Here is a 20,393-nt window from a genome sequence, read left to right as displayed (position 1 = left end):
TAGTCTAAAATCAAGGTGTCAACAGGCTGCATTCCACGTGGAGGCTCTAGAGATTCCTATTTTGTTCCTTTTCTGGAGTATATCCACATTCATGGGCTCATGGCTCTTTTATCAAGGCCAACAATGATGTGTTGAATTCTTCTCACATCAAATTATAGCCAGCCTTCAATATCCACTGGTTCTCCATCCATGAGTTCAATAAACTGAAGATAGAAAATATTTAGAAAAAACATTAATAAAAAGTGCCAAAAAAGCAAAACTTGAATTTGCCACATTATAGCAATCATTTACGTAGCATTTATATTGTATTAGGTGTTATTGTTGTAGCCATGCGTTCTGGGAAACAAACTCACTCAGAAGGACAATGCAGATAGTGGAGTGCAGTTTATTACACAGTCGGGCCCAAGGCAGAGTCTCCTCTTAGCCAAGGACCCTGACCAGTTTTTTTGAAAACCTTATATACCCTAAGTGTACGTGCCCAAACCCACCTCCTCAAATTCCCTGAAACTAGTCTGAACAAAGGAAAAGAAAGATACAATCAAAGTTAACCCGTGATTCATATGCCTTAAGCCTAGGTAGTTGCTGCTACTGCTAAGTCACTTCAGTCGTGTCGAACTCTGTGCGACCCCATAGACGGCAGCCCACCAGGCTCCCCCATCCCTGGGATTCTCCAGGTAAGAACACTGGAGTGGGTTGCCATTTCCTTCTCCAATGCATGAAAGTGAAAAGTGAAAGTGAAGTCGCTCAGCCGTGTCCAACTCTTAGCGACCCCCTGGACTGAAGCCCACCAGGCTCCTCTGTCCATGGGATTTTCCAGGCAAGAGTACTGGAGTGGGGTGCCGTCGCCTTCTCCGAGCCTAGGTAGTTAACTGTGGACAATTATCAATAGGCCTGTGGCCATACCCAATAAGCATGATAGAATTTATGATTCTATTTGGTTACACAGATAATTAGGGTATTCTTTTAGGCAACAGAGAGTCTAGGTACGAGCCCTGGGGCTCTTCCATCTGGGGGACCTGGTTTTCCAGTTGGTCTGTCGTTTCCATAGATACTGGGCATATAGCTCAAAGTCCACGGTCCAGCCCAAGATGGAGCCCTGCTTTCAAGATGGAGCCTGTTCTGTCTGTTTCCTCCTTCATTCCCCTCTCTTGATGCTCTTAACTCATAGTATGAGCATCATTCATAGGGATATATTGCACCCTGACTCTCCGACCTCCAATTTGGGAGAACGACATCAAGCTTTGGGTTACAAAGTTCATAATACCTTATAAAATAAAGGGTCCACAAAGCAGAACTATCATGGCAACTATAACAATGGTAAATACAGTTTTCCACCAATCACCCTTCACCCAAATTAGACCAAAGTCCAAAAAGGAAGATTATCATCAGACATAAATTTTACCTGACCTTTCCTGTCATCTAGGGTGGCTGATATATAGCCAGATAAATCAGGAATATGTACACAACATTCAACTTTAATTATATAGCACAGGTCCCTCTTTGTACTGAAACTATGGTTAGTCTCAAGATGATACCAGCAAGTCCTGTAGCAGCAGTTGATTGTAGAGCTTCATCTCTGTTTCTTTAAGATGATCTTGGTTTCATGGGGATCAGAGGGGTCTCTCTGTGCAGTCCACTCGGCGTCCTTCAGGTCTGCATGCTATGCTGTCTTTACCCTCATGTGGTGGATCCAGGGAGTGATACCTGCAACTTTAACTGCAGTAGGACTGGTTAGAACAACAGTATATGAACCCTTCCCATGTGGGGCCAAGAAGTCGTGTTTCCAGTCCTTGATGCACACCTGATCCCCAGGCACAAATTCGTGAGTCTGTTCCCTAAGGGGGAATGGCACCCTTTCTTGTACAAACTTAGTTACCTGATTTATTACCTTACCCAGTTGTTCCATCTGCTATGAAGTCTCATCTCACCTTACCTGAGGCAAATTTGTTGTCACCTGTTTTATTATGGGAGGGGCCTCCCATACACAATTTTGTATGGAGAAGAGCCATGGGACTGTGGGGTCATCCTGAGTCTGAGCAGAGCCGTTGGAAACAAGTCCACCCAGAAACAGTCAGTCTCTATGATCCACTTGGAGAGTGTCCCTTTAAGTGTCCGGCTGGTTCCTTCCACCATCCCAGAACTCTGGGGCCTATATGCTGTATGTAATTTCCACTTGATGTTTAAAGTTTTGCCCACTTGTTATACTAAATCAGCTACTAAAGCATTGTCTGATCCAATGCTGGTAGGAAATCCAAATCTGGGAACTATCTCCCTAAGCAGGCACCAGGCTACTTTTGATGCTCTTTCAGCTCAGGTAGGAAAAGCTTCCACCCATCCTGAGAACATACATACCATGACCAGCAGGTAATGGTAGTGTTGGTGAGGCTTCATTTCAGTGAAGTCCACTTCCAGGTGTTCAAAGGGCAGCGTGCCTTTTAGCTGAATCCCTGGAGGTTTCTGCCTGTGCCAAGAGGCAGCATTGACCTGTGAGCAGGCAGTGCAGTTCTGAGATTCTGTCCTGCATAGGGAAGGGAGGCGGGGAACCAAGAAATATTTTCAAATTAGCTCTTCCAGTTTATCATGGCCTAGATGGGTCGCTTGGTGTGTTTGGCATACCAGAGTGGGTGCCAGCTCCTCCAGTACCAATAATTTGCCACTTGGCAATTCCCACCATCCCTTTTCAGTCTTGATGGCCCCTTCTGCTTTGGCTGGTTGGTTTTGGGCTTCAGTGTATTTTGGAGAGTCCAGCATTAGCTCAGGTAGCTCCACCAACATGAGAGCTTTAATAGGGGCTTCACTTGTCACCCCCAAGCTCTCGGCTGCTTGTTTAGTGGTCTTATCTGCCAGTCTGTTCCCTGAGCCCGGGGGGTATCCTCTTTTTGACATCCTCGGCAGTGTATGACTGCAACCCTTTCTGGTTCCCAGGCAGGATCTAATAGGGTGTTCATTTCTTCCTTATTTTTAATATCTTTTTCACTAGCTGTCAAAGGCCTCTCTCCTTATACAGAGCCCTGTAGTGTGGCAAAAGCATACTTGGAGTCTGTGTAAATGTTTGTCTTCTTACCTTTTGACAGCTGGAGGGCCTGGATTAGAGCATATAGTTCAGCCTGTTGAGTGGACCAGTGTGATGACAGAGAGCTAGCCTCAACGATGGTTTCTTCCATGACTACTGCATATCTCAACAATCACTGTCCTTGCTTCACCAGGCTGGTGCCATTGGTATACAGGACCAAATCTGGGTCCAGGACTGGCTGGTCTCTCAAGTCAGGGCTGCTGGCATAAAATCCTTCTAGGATTTCCTTGCAATCATGTGAGGGCCCATCTTCTCCCACAGGAAGGAGAGTGGCCGGATTCAGGGCCTGACAAGGCTCAATAGTAACATGGGTGTCCTCACATAACAGTCCCTGGTATTGAGTAATCTGGGATGTTGACAGCCATTTATGGGGGTCCCCTCGCAGGACAGTGTTGACCTCATGCAGGACTTTTATGAACAAATCTTGGCCCAAAGTCAGCTTGGTTGCCTCCCAGACCAGTAAGGCAAGTGCAGCAACTGCCCGTAAGCATCCCAGCCACCCAGTGGCAACACTGTCCCACTGATTAGAGAAAAGTCACAGGTCTGTCCCATGTCCCCATAGTCTGGACAGCACGCCCATAGCCACCTTGTGCTTTTCAGTCACGTAAAGAGTAAACGGCTAAGCAAGGTCTGGCAGGCCCAAGGCGGGTGCTGACATAATTGTACCGGGTTTGAGTTCTATTACCACTGGGACTTGTTTTGCAAGCCTGGGGTGGTTGTCTTCTGCCCAGACCTCAGGGGATTGTTGAGTTAACTCTCTTTCTTGACTGTTTAGCCCATCCAGTTTCCCTTCCGGGAGACTGGGCAACTTCCATTCATCTTGAGGGGTTACCGAGAGGAAGAGTAAATAGGTGGTTGAGCCCACTTAAACAGTGGGTCTTTCATGGGGGAAAGGTCACTTGTGCCCCCAATTTAGACAGCAAGTCTCTTCCCAACAAAGGCACTGGGCATTCAGGGATGTATAAAAATTCATGAGTCACTTGGTATCCCCCCATCTGACATTTTCAGGATAGGCTTGAGACACAAAGGCTGCATTTACCACCACGTGAAACCCAGCAGCCTCTGGCTGGGTCTATTGGCGTATAAAGTCTATAGGCCTCGCATAGTCTTTCACAGAACTCAGAGGGTGATTCGCTTTCCCTTTGAATCACTTGGGAGGGTTTTGCGATACTCATAGCTTTTTGGGCCCCCCTCTTGAGACCTGGTAAAGTAGCTGCCCAGTATCTCTCCAGGTGGCCCCTCCCTTCCTCTGTGTTACAGTCCCAGCTGGGCCTCTCATCGGGGGTGGCTAGTTCTGCCCACCGCTTCAGGTTTGCAGTACCCTCAGGTGCCATTTCTCTTAACCATTTTCTGGCCTCAGTTAGGATCCTGTGTCTTTCCTCAGGGCTGAAAAGGCAGACTAGTAGTTGGGTGATGTCATCCTATGTAGGGCGGTGGGTTCGAAAAATAGTCTCCATTAGCCTAATCATGGTTTGTGGCTCCCCCGAATACGGTGGAGCGTGTCTCTGCCAGTTTAACATATCCATAGAGGAAAATGGCTGGTAATAACAGGCTCCAGGGGGCGGATGGTAGTGCCCCATGCATCCTGAACTGGAGGCTGTTGTACCCTCTGAGGGGCATCTGTAGTGGGGTTCTTTCCCCCTGTTCCTTGGCGGAGCACAGCCTCTAATTGCTGTGTTTTCTTCCCCCTTCCCATCAATACTCATCGGGAGAGGTGGATACAATCTAGGAGGTCCAGCTGAGGTGGAATTCTGGGGGCATTGACCAGAGGTCTCCATTGCTGGGATTGGAGCCTGCCGAAACGGCGGCTCTATGAACTCTGGGAGAGCTGGTGGAAGAGCAGTGGCTGCTGCAGGAACTTCACCTGGCCCTGGATGGGGCATTAAGGCGGCCTCTGGTCCTGGTGGAGCACTGAGAAGCAGGCGCATCATTATCCAGTATAGGGGAGGGGTCAGGTCATTCCCGTCCAAATCCTGTAGAATTTCTTTTTTATCATCAGTCAATTTTTGTGCCATTAATATTTTCCCCTTTCCCTTCTGGATACAGAACCTTGTCCCAGTAGGAGGGTCTTGAGCTAACCCTAGCCATGAGTCAATATATGGATATTGATCCAGGTGTCCTGGCTCTCCTGTGACTACTGTATAGACTGGTTCCACTATTTTTAAGTTCATGGTGTTCTCTGGTGGCCATCCTACTCCCATAGGGAGCCATTCGACCTCACAGAGTATATGGAGGTGGTTAGGCTTCATCTTCACCCCACAGTCTCCTCCAAATCCCTTCTTAAAATTTTTAATCATGCACTCCAATACAGTTGCCTTTGATTCACTTCCTCCCATCTTGTTTACCTTCTCGGACCTTCTTCTACTTTTCCTTTTCGTTCTGTCTACAAAGTTCTCAGTACCCTATGTACTTCTGATATTGCCACTCAGTGACACTTAAATTGCCATTCTGCCGCCTTCCTAAATGGGGTGAGAAGAGCCTTACCTGCCAGATGCCAGAGGGAGAAGGGGGATCAGCGTGTCTTCACCTGCCGGTCAGCACAGCCAAACCAGAACACCACGTGGTCCAAGACTGTTTCTCTCTTAACTTTTAAAGTCCATTCTGCCTTGGTGGGCTTGATCAGGTGCGGATGAAAATACAGATGGGTTAAATATCCCACGCCCCAGGCCATCTCCGGAAAAGCCAATTCGTAGTCACTTATGTCGGAGAAGGCGATGGCACCCCACTCCAGTACTCTTGCCTGGAAAATCCCATGGATGGAGGAGCCTGGTAGGCTGCAGTCCATGGGGTCGCGAAGAGTTGGACACGACTGAGGGACTTCACTTTCACTTTTCCCTTTCATACATTGGAGAAGGAAATGGCAACCCACTCCAGTGTTCTTGCCTGGAGAATCCCAGGGACAGGGGAGCCTGGTGGGCTGCCATCTATGGGGTCGCACAGAGTCAGACACGACTGAAGCAACTTAGCAGTCACTTATGTATCCCCCTCCTTCTAGCCTGACAATTCTGAGGGGCTCAAGAATTTCACAGCAGATGGGACACCTCCTTGGGGAGGGCAGAATACAAGCACGTGAAGACCAAGCTTCTTCTCCTAACAATCCTCCAGCGAGTGCTTGGTAATAATTATCCCCAAGACGGCGTGGACACCACCTCCTAAATGACCTTCACAAATTTCCTTCCTAAGCCCTAACATGCTTGTCCACCTGTGTACCAAGCAATCGCCACCTGCCTATTCCAGGCTCCTGTGGGTCTGTGCCCCTTCTCGTCCCTCCCAGGAGGGTGATCAGGCCCCCCTTCCACCCTGCCAGGTGGTTTCCTCCTCACCCGAGCGCTCAGTTCCCCTACTGCCATCACTACCCGCTAACGTGAAAGGTCTGGGCATTGAGAAGCAGAATCCTTCCAGAAGGGCGAGGCGTCTTCCCCCCTCTAGAAGATTCAAGCTTTAAAGCCTCAGAGTAGTCCCAAATGGGACTTGTCTCCTCTAAGTGAGGAGTTTCCCGGCCAGTGCACCAAATCTTGTAGCCAGGGCGTTCTGGGAAACAAACTCACTCCGAAGGACAATGCAGATAGTAGAATGCAGTTTATTACACTGGTGGGCCCAAGGCAGAGTCTCCTCTTAGCCAAGGACCCTGACCAGTTTTTCTGAAAACCTTATATACCCTAAGTGTACGTGCCCAAACCCACCTCCCCAAATTCCCTGAAGCTAGTCTGAACAAAGGAAAAGAAAGATACAATCAAAGTTAACCCGTGATTCATATGCCTTAAGCCTGGGTAGTTAAGAGTGAACAATTATCAATAGGCCTGTGGTCATACCCCAATAAGCATGATAGAATTTATGATTCTATTTGGTTACACAGATAATTAGGGTATTCTTTTAGGCAACAGAGAGTCTAGGTACGAGCCCTGGGGCTCTTCCATCCGGGGAGTCTGGTTTTCCAGTTGGTCTGTCGTTTCCATAGATACTGGGCATATAGCTCAAAGTCCACGGTCCAGCCCAAGATGGAGCCCTGCTTTCAAGATGGAGCCTGTTCTGTCTGTTTCCTCCTTCATCTCCCCTCTTGATGCTCTTAACTCATAGTATGAGCATCATTCATAGGGATATATTGCACCCTGACTCTCCGACCCAATTTGGGAGAACGACATCAACCTTTGGGTTACAAAGTTCATAATACCTTGTAAAATAAAGGGTCCACAAAGCAGAACTATCATGGCAACTATAACAATGGTAAATATAGTTTTCCACCAATCACCCTTCACCCAAATTAGACCAAAGTCCAAAAAGGAAGATTATCATCAGACATAAATTTTACCTGACCTTTCATGTCATGTAGGGTGGCTGACATATAGCCAGATAAATCAGGAATATGTACACAACATTCAACTTTAATTATATAGCACAGGTCCCTCTTTGTACTGAAACTATGGTTAGTCTCAAGATGATACCAGCAAGTCCTGTAGCAGCAGTTGATTGTAGAGCTTCATCTCTGTTTCTTTAAGATGATCTTGGTTCCATGGGGATCAGTGGGGTCCTTTTTTATAGTCTGCTCGCTGTCCTCCGGGTCTCGTGGTATGCTCTCTTCACCCTCATGTGGTGGATCCAGGGAGTGATACCTGCAACTTTAACTGCAGCAGGGCTGGTTAGAACAACAGTATATGGACCCTTCCGATTTGGGGCCAAGGAGTCACGTTTCCAGTCCTTGACCCACACCTGATCCCCAGGCACAAATTCGTGAATCTGTTCCCCAAGGGGAATGGCACCTTTTCTTGTACAAACTTAGTTACCTGATTTATTACCTTACCCAGTTGTTCCATCTGTTGTGAAATCTCATCTCCCCTTACCTGAGGCAAATTTGTTGACACCTGTTTTATTATGGGAGGGGGCCTCCCCTACACAATTTTGTACGGAGAAGACCCTTGGGACTGTGGGGTCATCCTGAGTCTGAGCAGAGCTGTCGGAAGCAAGTCCACCCAGGGGCAATCTGTCTCTATGCTCCACTTGGAGAGTCTCTTTAATGTCCGGTTGGTTCACTCCACCACCTCAGAACTCTGGGCCTATATGCAGTGTGCAGTTTCCATTTGATGTTTAAAGTTTTGTTTATTTGTTGTACTAGATCAGCTATGAAAGCCGGGCCATTGTCTGATCCAATGCTGGTAGGAAATCCATATCTGGGAACTATTTCCCTAAGCAGGCACTGAACTACATCTGATGTTCTTTCAGTCCAGGTAGGAAAAGCTTCTACCCATTCTGAGAACATACATACCATGACCAGCAGGTAACACTAGTGTCGGTGAGGCTTCATTTCAGTGAAGTCCACTCCCTGATGTTCAAAGGGCAGCGTGCCTTTCAGCTGAATACCCGGAGGTTTTTGTCTGAATACCCGAGAGGTAGCATTAACCTGTGAGCAGGCAGCATGGCCTAGGTGGGTCGCTTGATGTGTGTGGCTTACCAGAGTGTGTGCCAGCCCCTCCAGTACCAATAATTTGCCACTTGGCAATTCCCACCATCCCTTTTCAGTCTTGATGGCCCCTTCTGCTTTGGCTAACCCGACAGCCATTGTCCTTGTTTTATCAGGCTAGTGCCATCAGTATATAGGACCCAACTAGGGTCTGGAATCTTGTGCCCTTTTTTAAAACAAACCCAAGATAACCTTACCCTGTTCTTGCAGATCTGTGCCTTCTTCTTCAACACCGGGTAACCTGCTTCCATCAACAGCTGGGGCAGTGCTTTTTTCCTTTCCCAACATTTTTCCTTGGTCTCGCCAGCCAGCAGCAGGTCATCCAAGTATTGTAGGAGCCAACATCCGTACTCTTTCGGATGGAATGAGTCCAGTTCAGAAGCCAAGGCTAGATGGTTGGGGAATTCTTAAGCCCTTGTGGGGGAGTCCAGGTGAGCTGTTGTTTGGTGCCCCCAACTGGATCTTCCCATTCAAAGGCAAAGATGGGCTGTGACGCTGGGGCGAGGTTTATACAGAAGAAGGCATCCTTGAGATCTAGGCAAGTATAAACTTTAGTCCTCGGTGGGAGGAGGCTAAGTAAGGTATAGGGGTTTGGAACAGTGGGGTGTAAAGTCACAGTAGCCTAGTTGACTAGCCTGAGATCTTGTACAGGCCTATAGTCCTGTCCTTCTTCCTTTTTGACTAGCAGGATTGGCATATTCCAAGCCGACTGGCACTCTACTAGAATGCCCGCTTGTTTTAATCTATTGATGTGGGGCAGTATGCTGGCCCAAGCCTCTATCGGTAGTGGGTACTGGCGCTTTCTAACAGGGATGGTGCCTGGTTTGAGTTCTATGATCGCTGAGGCTTGACGTTTAGCCAGCCTGGGGGAAGGGGGCGGGGGGGGGGGGGGTTGTCTTCCTCCCAGACCTCAGGGAATAATTGAATTAGCTCTCTCTCATGCTCTTCTGGCCCACCCAGTTCTTTCTTCGGAGGCTTATGCAACCTCCACTCATCTTGGGGGGTGGGGGTGGGGTGGGGTGGGGGAGGTTCTTGAGAGAGAGAGCAAATAAGTCATAATGCCTGTCCGGAAGGTGGGCCTCTCCTCAGGGGAGAAAGTCACTTGTGCTCCTAGTTTGGAGAGCAAGTCTCTTCCCAACAGGGGTACTGGGCACTCAGGAATGTAGAGGAATTCATGAATCACTTGGTGCCCTGCCATCTGACGTTTTCTGGGCTGGCAAAATGATTTAATCATCTCTTCTCCTGATACCCCAGTTCAGCGATAGTCTTTTTGGACAGTGGTGCCACAGATTTTGTTACTACTGACAGTTCTGTTCCTGTATCCATCACGAAGTCAATGTTTTGGTCCCCCACTTTTAAGGTTACCATGGGCTCTCAGGGACCTGATATCTCTGAGCCCTGGCAGCCCTATTTAATTTCTAAGTCAGCAAGCCCCACAACTGTGGGAGCTTCCTCTTCCTTCCTAGCCTTAGGGCATTTATTCTTCCAGTGGCTTGGCACCGGGCACACTGGTTTGGCTGTAATGGGGCCCAGGGCCTCCATTGGGACCGGTTGAAGGACTGTCCTATCCCTGGGGCAGAGGAGGTTTTCCGGAGGGCCCGAGGTAGACTTTCCCAGAGCAGCAGCTAGCATTGCAAATCTCTTGTCTGTTCTCTTTCATTCCCTCTGGCTCTCTGGCAGAGCTCAGTCTCTGCTTAATTGCAACGTCTCCCTCCCCTTCCTGTCAGTACTCACTGGGAGTGGCGGGTATAGCTTGGGTTGTTCGGCAGGAGCTGGATCCTGGAAGTGTTGGCCAGAGGCTTCTGTCACCGGGATCGGAGCCCACCGTGGTGGCGGCTCTATGACCTCCGGGAGAGCTGGCGGAGGAGCAGCGGCTGCTGCAGGAACTTCACCTGGCCCTGGATCGGGCATTAAGGCGGCCTCCAGTCCTGGTGGAACACTGGGCCGGTGGCCGCATCATCATCCAGTATGGGGGAGGGGCAGGGCATCCTTATCCAATCCTGCCAGATCCCAGAGGGAGAAGGGGGATCAGCATGTCTTCACCTGCCAGTCAGCACAGTTGAGCCAGAACACCATGGGATCCAAGACTGTTTCTCCCTTAAAGTCCATTCTGCCTTGGTGGGCTTGATCAGGTGCGGATGAAAACATGGATGGGTTAAATATCCCATGTTGTCTCTGGAAAAGCCAATTCATACTCATTTATGTATCCCCCTCCTTCTAGCCTGACAATTCCAAGGGGGTCAAGAATTTCACAGCAGATGGGACACCTCCTGGGGGAGGGCAGAATATGAGCATACAAGGACCAGTTTCCTATCCTAAAAATCTCCTGGGGATCGCTGGTAATAATTTTTCCTGAGAAGGCATGGACATACCTCCTAAATGACCTTGGCAAATTCCCTTCCTAAGCCCTAGCATGCTCCTCAACCTGTGTACCAAGCAATCGCCACCTGCCTATTCCAGGCTCTTGTGGGTTCCCGGTCCTCCTAGTCCCTCCCAGGGGGGTGATCAGACCCCCTCTTCCACCCTGCCGGATGGGTTCCTCCTCACCTGAGTGCTCAGTTTCCCTGCTGCCCTCCACTACCTGCTAACATGAAAGGTCCGGGCATTGAGAAGCAGAATCCTTCCAGAAGGGCAAGGCGTCTTCCCTCCTCTAGAATATTCAAGCTGCAAAGCCTCTGTGTAGTCCCAAATGGGACTTGTCTCCTCTAAGTGAGGAGTTTCCCGGCCAATGCACCAAATCTTGTAGCCAGGGCGTTCTGGGAAACAAACTCACTCAGAAGGACAATGCAGATAGTGGAGTGCAGTTTATTACACCGGTGGGCCCAAGGCAGAGTCTCCTCTTAGCCAAGGACCCTGACCAGTTTTTCTGAAAACCTTATATACCCTAAGTGTATGTGCCCAAACCCACCTCCCCAAATTCCCTGAAACTAGTCTGAACAAAGGAAAAGAAAGATAGAATCAAAGTTAACCCATGATTCATATGCCTTAAGCCTAGGTAGTTAAGAGTGGACAATTATCAATAGGCCTGTGGTCATACCCCAATAAGCATAGTAGAATTTATGATTCTATTTGGTTACACAGATAATTAGGGTATTCTTTTAGGCAACAGAGAGTCTAGGTAGAGCCCTGGGGCTCTTCCATCCAGGAGGCCTGGTTTTCCAGTTGGTATGTCGTTTCCATAGATACTGGGCATTTAGCTCCAAGTCCACGGTCCAGCCCAAGATGGAGCCCTGCTTTCAAGATGGAGCCTGTTTTGTCTGTTTCTTCCTCCACTTCCAGTTAAGTGGCCTACTCTTATCTTAAAGCACTCTAATATCAAAATGTACCCGTATCAGTAAGTATATTTCATAGTCACTTTAAATGATTGGATAGGATTTTACTTTTGAGATATACCATACTTCATTTAGCAACTCTGCTACTGAACATTGTTTCCAGCCTTTCCCTATTAAAATTGACATTTTCTGATTTGTGAGTTTTAAAAAATCTATTATGGACACAAACTCTTTTCCATTATAGATGATGTGAATTACCTTTGAAATGAGTCACTTCTTTTCACCACCCTGGTTTAAGCTCTTATCCCTTGTCTGCTGGACTCTAGCTATAATCTTCTCACTGACTGCCCAGCCTGCACTCTGGCCTCTCTCCTCTCTTCAGCCCTTTCTCTATAAACAGAGTGGCCTTTGCAAAGTGCAATTCTAGTCGTGTAACTGCTGACTTCGTATTTAAAACAGATTCTCATTAGGAGAAGGATGCAACTCTTTGTCATGTTCCCCCCCTTTGTCTTCAGCCTAATCTGATGCTCTGCTTCCACTTGGCCACTCTCTCTGCATCCACACCTGCTTCCTCTCGGGTCCTTGTGAAAGCCATTGTCGCTCCTGTCACAAGCCAGTCTCCATAATGAGGACGCGCCTTATATCACCACGTATCTTTTCTTTGCAGCCCTTTTCACATTCAATTTTTAATTTACTTATTGGGTTTCGTTAATGTTGGCCTCCTGCACCAGGCAGCAAGCTCCATAAAGATAGGAATTGAGTCTGCTTTTGCTGATCACAGTATCTCCAAGTCTGAGCACATGATAAGTATTGATATTTTAAGTAAATAAACAAGCAAAGTACATCTTCTACTATGTATTTGACTTTAAATTGTGTTAATGGTATGTAAATTTTTGATTTACCGAATCTTAAGAATGCATGCAAATCTTTTCTTCTATGATTTCTGCCTTTTTAAGAGCTATGCTTAAAAGTCCTCCCCCATTCCAAGAATATAGAAATATTGACCTATTTCTTTTTTACTGCTTTTGTACTTCTGTTGTTCACATTAAAATCTTAAATCTACCTGCAGTTTATTTTTATTAACAGCATATGGTATTATTTAGGAAAATAACTAAATAGCCATTCTCCTAACCCTTTTCCATCCTTTTCCCTCCAGATCTGTAGTGACCCATTGTTTGCACATTAAATCCTTTCGCATGTGTAGTTATGTAAATAATGTCTATCCCTATACCTGTTTTATTTGCCACTGTTTTCATTATTACAGCTTTATGCTATGTTTTAGTATCAGACAGTCATGTTTTCTAAGAAAATGTTTTTAATAAACAGTATGTTTTTACTTACATGGTTTTAATGTTTTAAATAAAATGTTTTCATTAATAATACATAAAATATAATGTAATAACCCTTTCAAGTTATACAGTTTGAATTCAGGTTACTAGACAGAGAACTGTTACGTAGAACAACACAAATCCATTAGCCCCGCGCCCTGAGTTTCTGAGTCAGTAGATCTGGGGTGAGGCTCAAGTATTTGCATCTCTAGCAAGCTTCCTGATGGAGCTGCGGCTGCTGGTCTGGGGACCACAGTTTGAGAACCTCTGCCTTAGGGTAAATGATTGAAATAAAGAATATGGTCAACACCAGTGGTATCAATGTCTGCATTCACTACCCATGTCCTCTCAGACTTGGGATGAGCCTGTCCCCTGCGCTGTGTGTGAGCATCTCCCTGACAGCATCTCTGGCCCTGCTCCTGTCTCCAATTCAAAGCCGAGCCAAGAAGCATCACCCTCATTTCAGTGACACCAAAGGTGCTCAGCCTAACAGCACAGCTGCCCTCCAGGTCATGGGAGTCAGCTCTGGTCTGTAATAAGCAGGAACTGGAGAAAGGGAAGGACCCCTGCCTTCCTTTGCTGTAGCTTCTCATGATTTTCCATATGTTTGAGGAGAATGGAGCAGAGAACTCCCCCTTTGCTTTCCTCATTCCCACTTCCTTGGCTATTTAATGGCTCAGTGGTCCGCACAAAGGGAGAGTTAATTACTAACACCTGCTCCCAAACCAATCGCCAACTTCTTGACAGAGATTTTGTTTCTACCCATTCCATCCAGTGTAAGCATATTTAAGGAAATAAAGATAGTCTGACTTGGTTAGCTATACATATACTGTATCTCTGTGGAGAAAATGGCCTCACTTCTTCCTTCATAAGGGGATGGACATTCTTTGCAGGAAATAGAATAGCCTTAGAGGTGCTATTTGCTATGGGGTTATTCTTCTTTGTTATTCGGACAGTAGTATATGATTATATTTTACATGAAATGCATGATTTTAGGAAAACATTTGTTTTCCCTGTTTTTGGTTACTCATATTCCCCGCACTTACTAGTACGTTCTATATCAAGGTCACGCAACAGTTAGGTTAACAGTTGTCTGCTTTTCTGAGACGGAGATACTTTCTGGAAATTTCTGCTTTTCATTTTCCCCTTCATGGTATCTAACATGTGCCATTCGAAGACCTCTTCTTCTGTCACAAAAAAGATGAGAGTTTCCTATATGACTCTTTCTGGCATTCATTCCGTAATTCAGTGCACACTGAACAAGGCTATGTGTGGAGCCATGGGAACACAAAAGACACATCTATTATCAAGGCCAAAGTCTGTACTGATGAAGGCAGATACATTAGTAAAAAAATTACAATAAATACTGCACTGGAGCAAATCGGAGAATGCCTAGGGACGAATGTCAAGGGCCATGTCCTCAGTGGGGTGGGGAGCCTGTCAAGACACAACTCCCAGAAGACATGACCTTTAAATGAATCATTGGTGGAGGGAGACTTGTATATGAGTACTTATTTATTTCTATTATTAACTGTTATTATTACCATTGCTTCATTTTTATTGACTTTCGTAATAGCAGTGCATCACATTTCTGACAATTCCCTAAGTATAACAGGGATATAGACATGCTGTCCAACAGAAATATGTAATTTAAAAGTTTTCTAGTAGTCTCATTTTTAAAAAGTAAAACAAGGCAAGTTGTGTAATACCACACTTTATTTAAACCAGCAAATATAAAATTATCATTCCAACATCTAATCAACAAAAAACATATTAATAAGATATTTCACATTCTTTTTCCATACCAAGTCTTCACACTGATACAAAGTATATTTTTTTTATAACAGATCACAGTTTGGAAAAGCCACATCACAAGTGCTCGGTAACCACATGTAACTAAGTGCCCACACAGGCATAAGTCTTGACCCCATTTCTGCCCTGAAGCTACTGAGTTCCTCTCTCTAGAAGCAGATATTGTGGGTAGCCTCAGATGTGTTCTTCCACTGATAGCTGATATATATACAAGCAGTTATAAACACATATGCACAAAGAATGGGAGAGTAAACACACTGGAGTGTATCCCACTTTTTTCACTGAATAAATCTTGGAGATGTTTCATATCATTATATAGGAAGTAAGCTCAATCTTTATCTTACTGCTGCAGAGTATCCTGTTTTATGGATGTCACAAATTATTCATTTCGTTCTTATCAGTGGGCATGTAGGTGGTTTCCAGTATTTGGTGCTTATTTGAGCTGAGTTTTCAAAAAGGTAGAGTGCAACAAGAGCCAACCTTCTGAGGCCGGGGGGATGATAGTCTAGAGAAAGGGACCAACATGGAGCACAAGGACACATGGCATTTAGGGATAATTTCTTGTGGCTCAAGATGTCTGGACAGTGGAGTGTGTGTGAACCCAAAAAGAGGAGGAAGAGGAGGCTGGAAGGGCAGGAAGAGATCATATTGTAAACAGCCTTGCAAGTGTCATGTTAAGGAGTTTGGACTACATCCATAATGGAAAGTAATCAAAAGGTTTTAAGAAACAGAGAAGAATTAATAGATGACTGAATTAATAAATGGGGGTGGGAGGGACAAATCTTCCATATGAATGAATGCTGATTAATAGATGTAGATGGGAAACAGAAAATAGACATTTAGAGAACTACATTAATAAGTGCTGCAGGCAAGATCTACCAATGAATATTCAAATTAATGGATAAAACTTTTCAAAACAGAATATTTGCATAGCCTCAAAGTATCTCCCCCCAAATATGTATTAATTATTGTGATGGATATCTGAATGTTCTTTGACACTCCCTCTTCAAGAAGTGGAGCTTAATTCCACTGGACTTGCTCACTCACTTCTAATGAATAGGATATGGAAAAAGAAAACTATCAGGAGTAATTTTACAGTGGACAAACCTGGCAGACATCACCTCAACCAAGTGATCAAGGTCAGCATCGCCAGTAATGTTGGTATAGGGCGCCCCTGAAAAATGAGATGAGAATGGCACTTCACCTCTGTGGTGTCCCTCCCCAAAAGCCATAACCAGAGGCTAATTATGAAAAAACATCAGATAAACTCAAACTGAGAGGCATTCTATAAAATCTTTAATCAGTACTCTTCATAAGGGTCAAGGTCATAAATAACGAAGATGGAGAAACTGTCATACACGGGAAAAGACTAGAGATGTGTTGACGAAATGCAGTGTGGGACCCTGGAACAGTAGAAGGACATTTGGGGGAAAACTGGAGAAATAGGAAGTTTTTATTTTAGTTGCTATCATTATATCAGTGTTAATGTCTTACTTTTCATAAAGGTACCATAGCTATTGAAGATGTTAATATTAGAAGGAACTGGGGGAAGATAAACCATGATACTCTGTATTATCTTAGCAAATGTTCTGTAAATATAAAATTATTTCAAAATAAGTTTTAAAAAAGAATCGGGGAGTGTCATGATTAGATTCACATTTTAGGAGCATCTCAGGGGTTGCAGTGAGGAATAAGGCTGGAAAGGGAAAGACCAGAGTAGGGAAGTTACAAGGTCTTGCTACAAAAAGTCAGGAAGGGATAGTAGAGGCCCAGCCACATACGGGCAGAGGCAGCAGGAATCAGGGGCCAAGGGCAGACTGGAGATAGCTCTAGAAGGTAACTGTATCGCACCTGGTGAGGGTTTGGTAAGGAAACAAGACAACTCAAGATGACACCTGCCTCTCCATCTCTAGGAGTTAGACAGACAGTATCATTCACTGTGATGGAGAAAACAGGAAGAAGAACAGTTTTCAGGGAAACTTTAGTTCAATGTTAGACCTTTTGAGTTTGAAGTACATTTGGCAGGTCCAAGTGTTCATCAACAGATGAATGGATAAACAAAATGTGGTATGTCTACACAATGGAATATTATGCAACCTTAAAAAGGCATGACATTCTGACTCATGCTACAACAACCTTGAAAATTTTATGCTAAATGAAATAAGTCAGATACAAAAGGACAAATATTATACAATTCCACTTAGTTGAGGAACATCAAGCAGGCCAGTTCCTAAAGACAGAAAACTGAATCGAGGTTTTCAGAAGTCGAAAGGAAGGAGAACTGAGGAGTTACTATTTAATGAATACAGAGTTTCTGTTTGGGATGATGAAAAAGTTCTGGATGGTGGTGATGGTGTTACAACATTGTGACCATACTAAAATGCCTCTGAATTATACACTTAAAAATTATTAAAGTGGTAAAAGTTTATGCTATGTATTTTTACCACAATATTTAAAAAAAATAGAAGGCCATCATTAATGCTGCAAAGAAGTCAAAATGAGATAAGTTCTGAAAAATTATCATTTATATTATTCTATGACTCAGAGGCCATTGGTGACCTCTCCAGAGCTCCTGTGGTAGAGAAGAAGTGTTAAAAATCAGATTACAATGGGTGGAAGGGTGATTGAGAAGTGTGTTGACAAATATGGCCAAATCTGGCTTGTTACCTATTTCCATAAACAACGTTTTGTTGGAACACAGCTCTGTTCACCCTTTCATGTGTGTATTGCCTTTGGTTGCTTTTGTGCTACCCCAGCTGTGTTGAGTGGGCTTCCCAGGTGGCTCAGTGGTGAAGAATATGCCTGCCAGTGCAGGAGACTCGGGTTCGATCCCTGAATCAGGAAGATCCACTGGAGAAGGAAATAGCAACCCACTTGGTATTCTTGCCTGGAAAATCCTGTGGACAGAGGAGCCTGGTGAGGTTCAAGTCCACAGGGTTACAAAAGAATCAGATACAACTTTCTGACTAAACAACAACAAGCAAGGTTGAGTAGCTGTTGCAGAAACTGTATGGTCTGCAAAGTCAAAAGTAGTTACTATCTGGACCTTTACAGAAAGTTCCCCAACCCTTGGACTAGACAAAACGCCAGTCTTTCAAGTAGTTTGGTTTTCTTAGACAATTCCCGCCTTTGCGGTGAAGTTGTTGAGTAGACAGCAGTACCCTTTCAGTCACCAAACAGAACAGACCAAATGCTGAACAATAATAATGATAAATAAGAAGCAGAAAGAAGAGGAAGCATGGGGAAGAGAGGAAATTCCTTCCTTCCTTTCTCTTCACCATTACCTTCTGTCTCTTACAACCCTGGAAAAAAGGACTGAAAGTCTGTCCACCCAACCCCCCAAAAATACTCCCCACTAGTAAGTTCTCACAATGACTGGTGATAATAAATGTTCTGAAATGGCCACAAACTGCAGTCTGGTTTAAAGTTTCCTCATTAACACAGGAAAATGCCCACAACCTGAGGCTTTTCAAGTGTTTATTAATTTACTTTCTGGGACTGAGTGCCAATGTTTATCAGATCAAAGCGAGAGCCGCTGTCTTTAGCATTTACTGTGTATCAGGAATGATGCCAAGTTTTGAACCTAGATGACCTCGTTGATAATCATCAGAACCAGCATATGGCCTTTCCGCATTTGACCAGTGGAGCAGCTGGGGCCCACTGGGGTTCCATACTCAGCCACAGACCCACAGCAAATTAGTAGCAGAATGAGGGTTTGACTTGACTTCCCCCTGATTCCAGGGACCCAGGCTGTTTCCACTGCACCATGCAGTCATCCTGTCCTCCACTTCATGATGGTTTAGTGGCGTCTTGTGCCCCTTCTAAGCAGAATCTAATATTTGGTGGGTTTTCAGGCAATGGCACCCCACTCCAGTACTCTTGCCTGGAGAATCCCATGGATGGAGGAGCCTGGTGGGCTGCAGTCCATGGGGTCGCTAAGAGTCGGACACGACTGAGCGACTTCACTTTCACTTTTCACTTTCATGCATTGGAGAAGGAAATGGCAACCCACTCCAGTGTTCTTGCCTGGAGAATCCTAGGGACGGGGGAGCCTGGTGGGCTGCCGTCTATGGGGTCGCACAGAGTCGGACACGACTGAAGCGACTTAGCAGCAGCAGCAGCAACCTATTTTAAGTCATGGGCCTGCCTTTTCACGCTGAGTTGGCTTATGATGTCTCAAGTGGACTGTAGGCTTTAGCATGACCTACTTCCCAACCTGTTCCTGTGCTCCTTCTTCCCAGAAGCCCCACTTTGATGGTCAGTGTGGTTCTTCCCAGAGATATTTCTCTAAAACCATCTTGCTTGCGTGCACTGTGCCAGTGTCATGTAAAACCTGGGCTTCACTTGTTCCCACCTTACCGTTTATTTTTACATTGTCTGCAGTAATTCCTCAAGCTCGTGGTTAGGGACAGAGACTCAGTAAGGCAGCAAGAGGGTATTATGGTGACTTCCTCAGTTCCCATCTATTCACATCCACATGTTAAGCATGTAAACACATAGCACTGTGTGACTTCTTTCCTCTTTAAGTTTGTCCTTAGCACAGCCTAGATTTCTGCAGCCATCAAATCAGAACCAAAAGGGAATGAAGAGGTCAGCCAACCCTTGACTGTACCACTGAGACCACCAACCGAAGACCAGAGAGGGTTGGCAACTTATCCAGGCACACACAGCTTATCAGCAGCAGGACTGGGAAGGCCTCTGGTCTTCTGGCTCCCAGCCTAGAGCTTATCCTGCTGCAGATCGCTGCCTCCTGCCTGCCTCAGTTGATGAAGCAGGGGCCCGCCCCCCCCTGTCTGTGGAGTGCTTACCTTGGAGCCCTTTTCATGAATGAGACCAGATGCAGAACTCCACATTGATCATTTCTGTCCCTCCCCTTTCTGCCTTCTGTTAAAGGCAGCCCCCCAGCTCCCAGCTGGCTCCTGTCCCCTCCCCCAGCGGGGAGAAGTTATTACATGAAGAGATCAGCTTACCAGTTTTCTTCAGAGCAGAGGCTGAGCTGGGAGCTCCGGGCAGTACATGAGGGAGAGCGGAGGGAACCAGTGCGGTGCCTAGCGGAACTCCAGGGCTGGAATCCTGAGACACAAGTGCATCTGCTAGCTGTTAGCACTTGGCAGACGGAGTTCTCCTCTAGGGTAGTTCTAACTTTGGGTAATAATGTTTGTCAGCTACCTGATATTAACATTGCTCCACGTTCAAACAGCAGTGTTAGCAAGACCTGGGGGAGAGGTAAGCCAAATAAAATATCTTGTCAGAAGTTGTATTTTTGTCAGCATTATATTTCCTCTTCTATCTACCAAGAGGGATCAGGGAAGGGGTTTTTATGGTATGCAAAGAGTAATGCTTTATTTTGCTGTTTTAGGCTTGCCTTGCCTTTTCTTATAGGAAGATTTCTTTGCTTCTTAAAAAATCTTGTAATTTCTGAAAACTTTCTCTGGTACAGTGAAAGGTACACC

General features: G+C 45.6%; 1 protein-coding gene across 4 annotated transcripts in view; it reads left to right on the top strand.

Moving 5' to 3' along the window:
* Positions 1-20,393, top strand: part of THSD4 (thrombospondin type 1 domain containing 4) — a 668,521-nt gene that overhangs the window by 423,320 nt on the left and 224,808 nt on the right. Inside the window, exon 1 of one of the 4 annotated variants that reach the window (XM_044925375.1) lies at positions 19,077-20,166. The exons of the other annotated variants lie outside the window; for them this stretch is intronic. Within the exon in view, the coding sequence (XP_044781310.1) occupies positions 20,095-20,166 (72 nt within the window). The 5' untranslated portion in view covers positions 19,077-20,094. Of the gene's footprint in view, positions 1-19,076; positions 20,167-20,393 lie in introns of those variants that run through there. 4 annotated transcript variants of the gene reach the window in all.

The sequence above is a fragment of the Bubalus bubalis genome, chromosome 11 (genome assembly GCF_019923935.1).
Source record: "Bubalus bubalis isolate 160015118507 breed Murrah chromosome 11, NDDB_SH_1, whole genome shotgun sequence".
In the NCBI taxonomy this organism is placed as follows: domain Eukaryota; kingdom Metazoa; phylum Chordata; class Mammalia; order Artiodactyla; family Bovidae; genus Bubalus; species Bubalus bubalis.
Note: the sequence above shows the minus strand (reverse complement) of the source record. Positions and strands in the feature narration are given on the sequence as shown.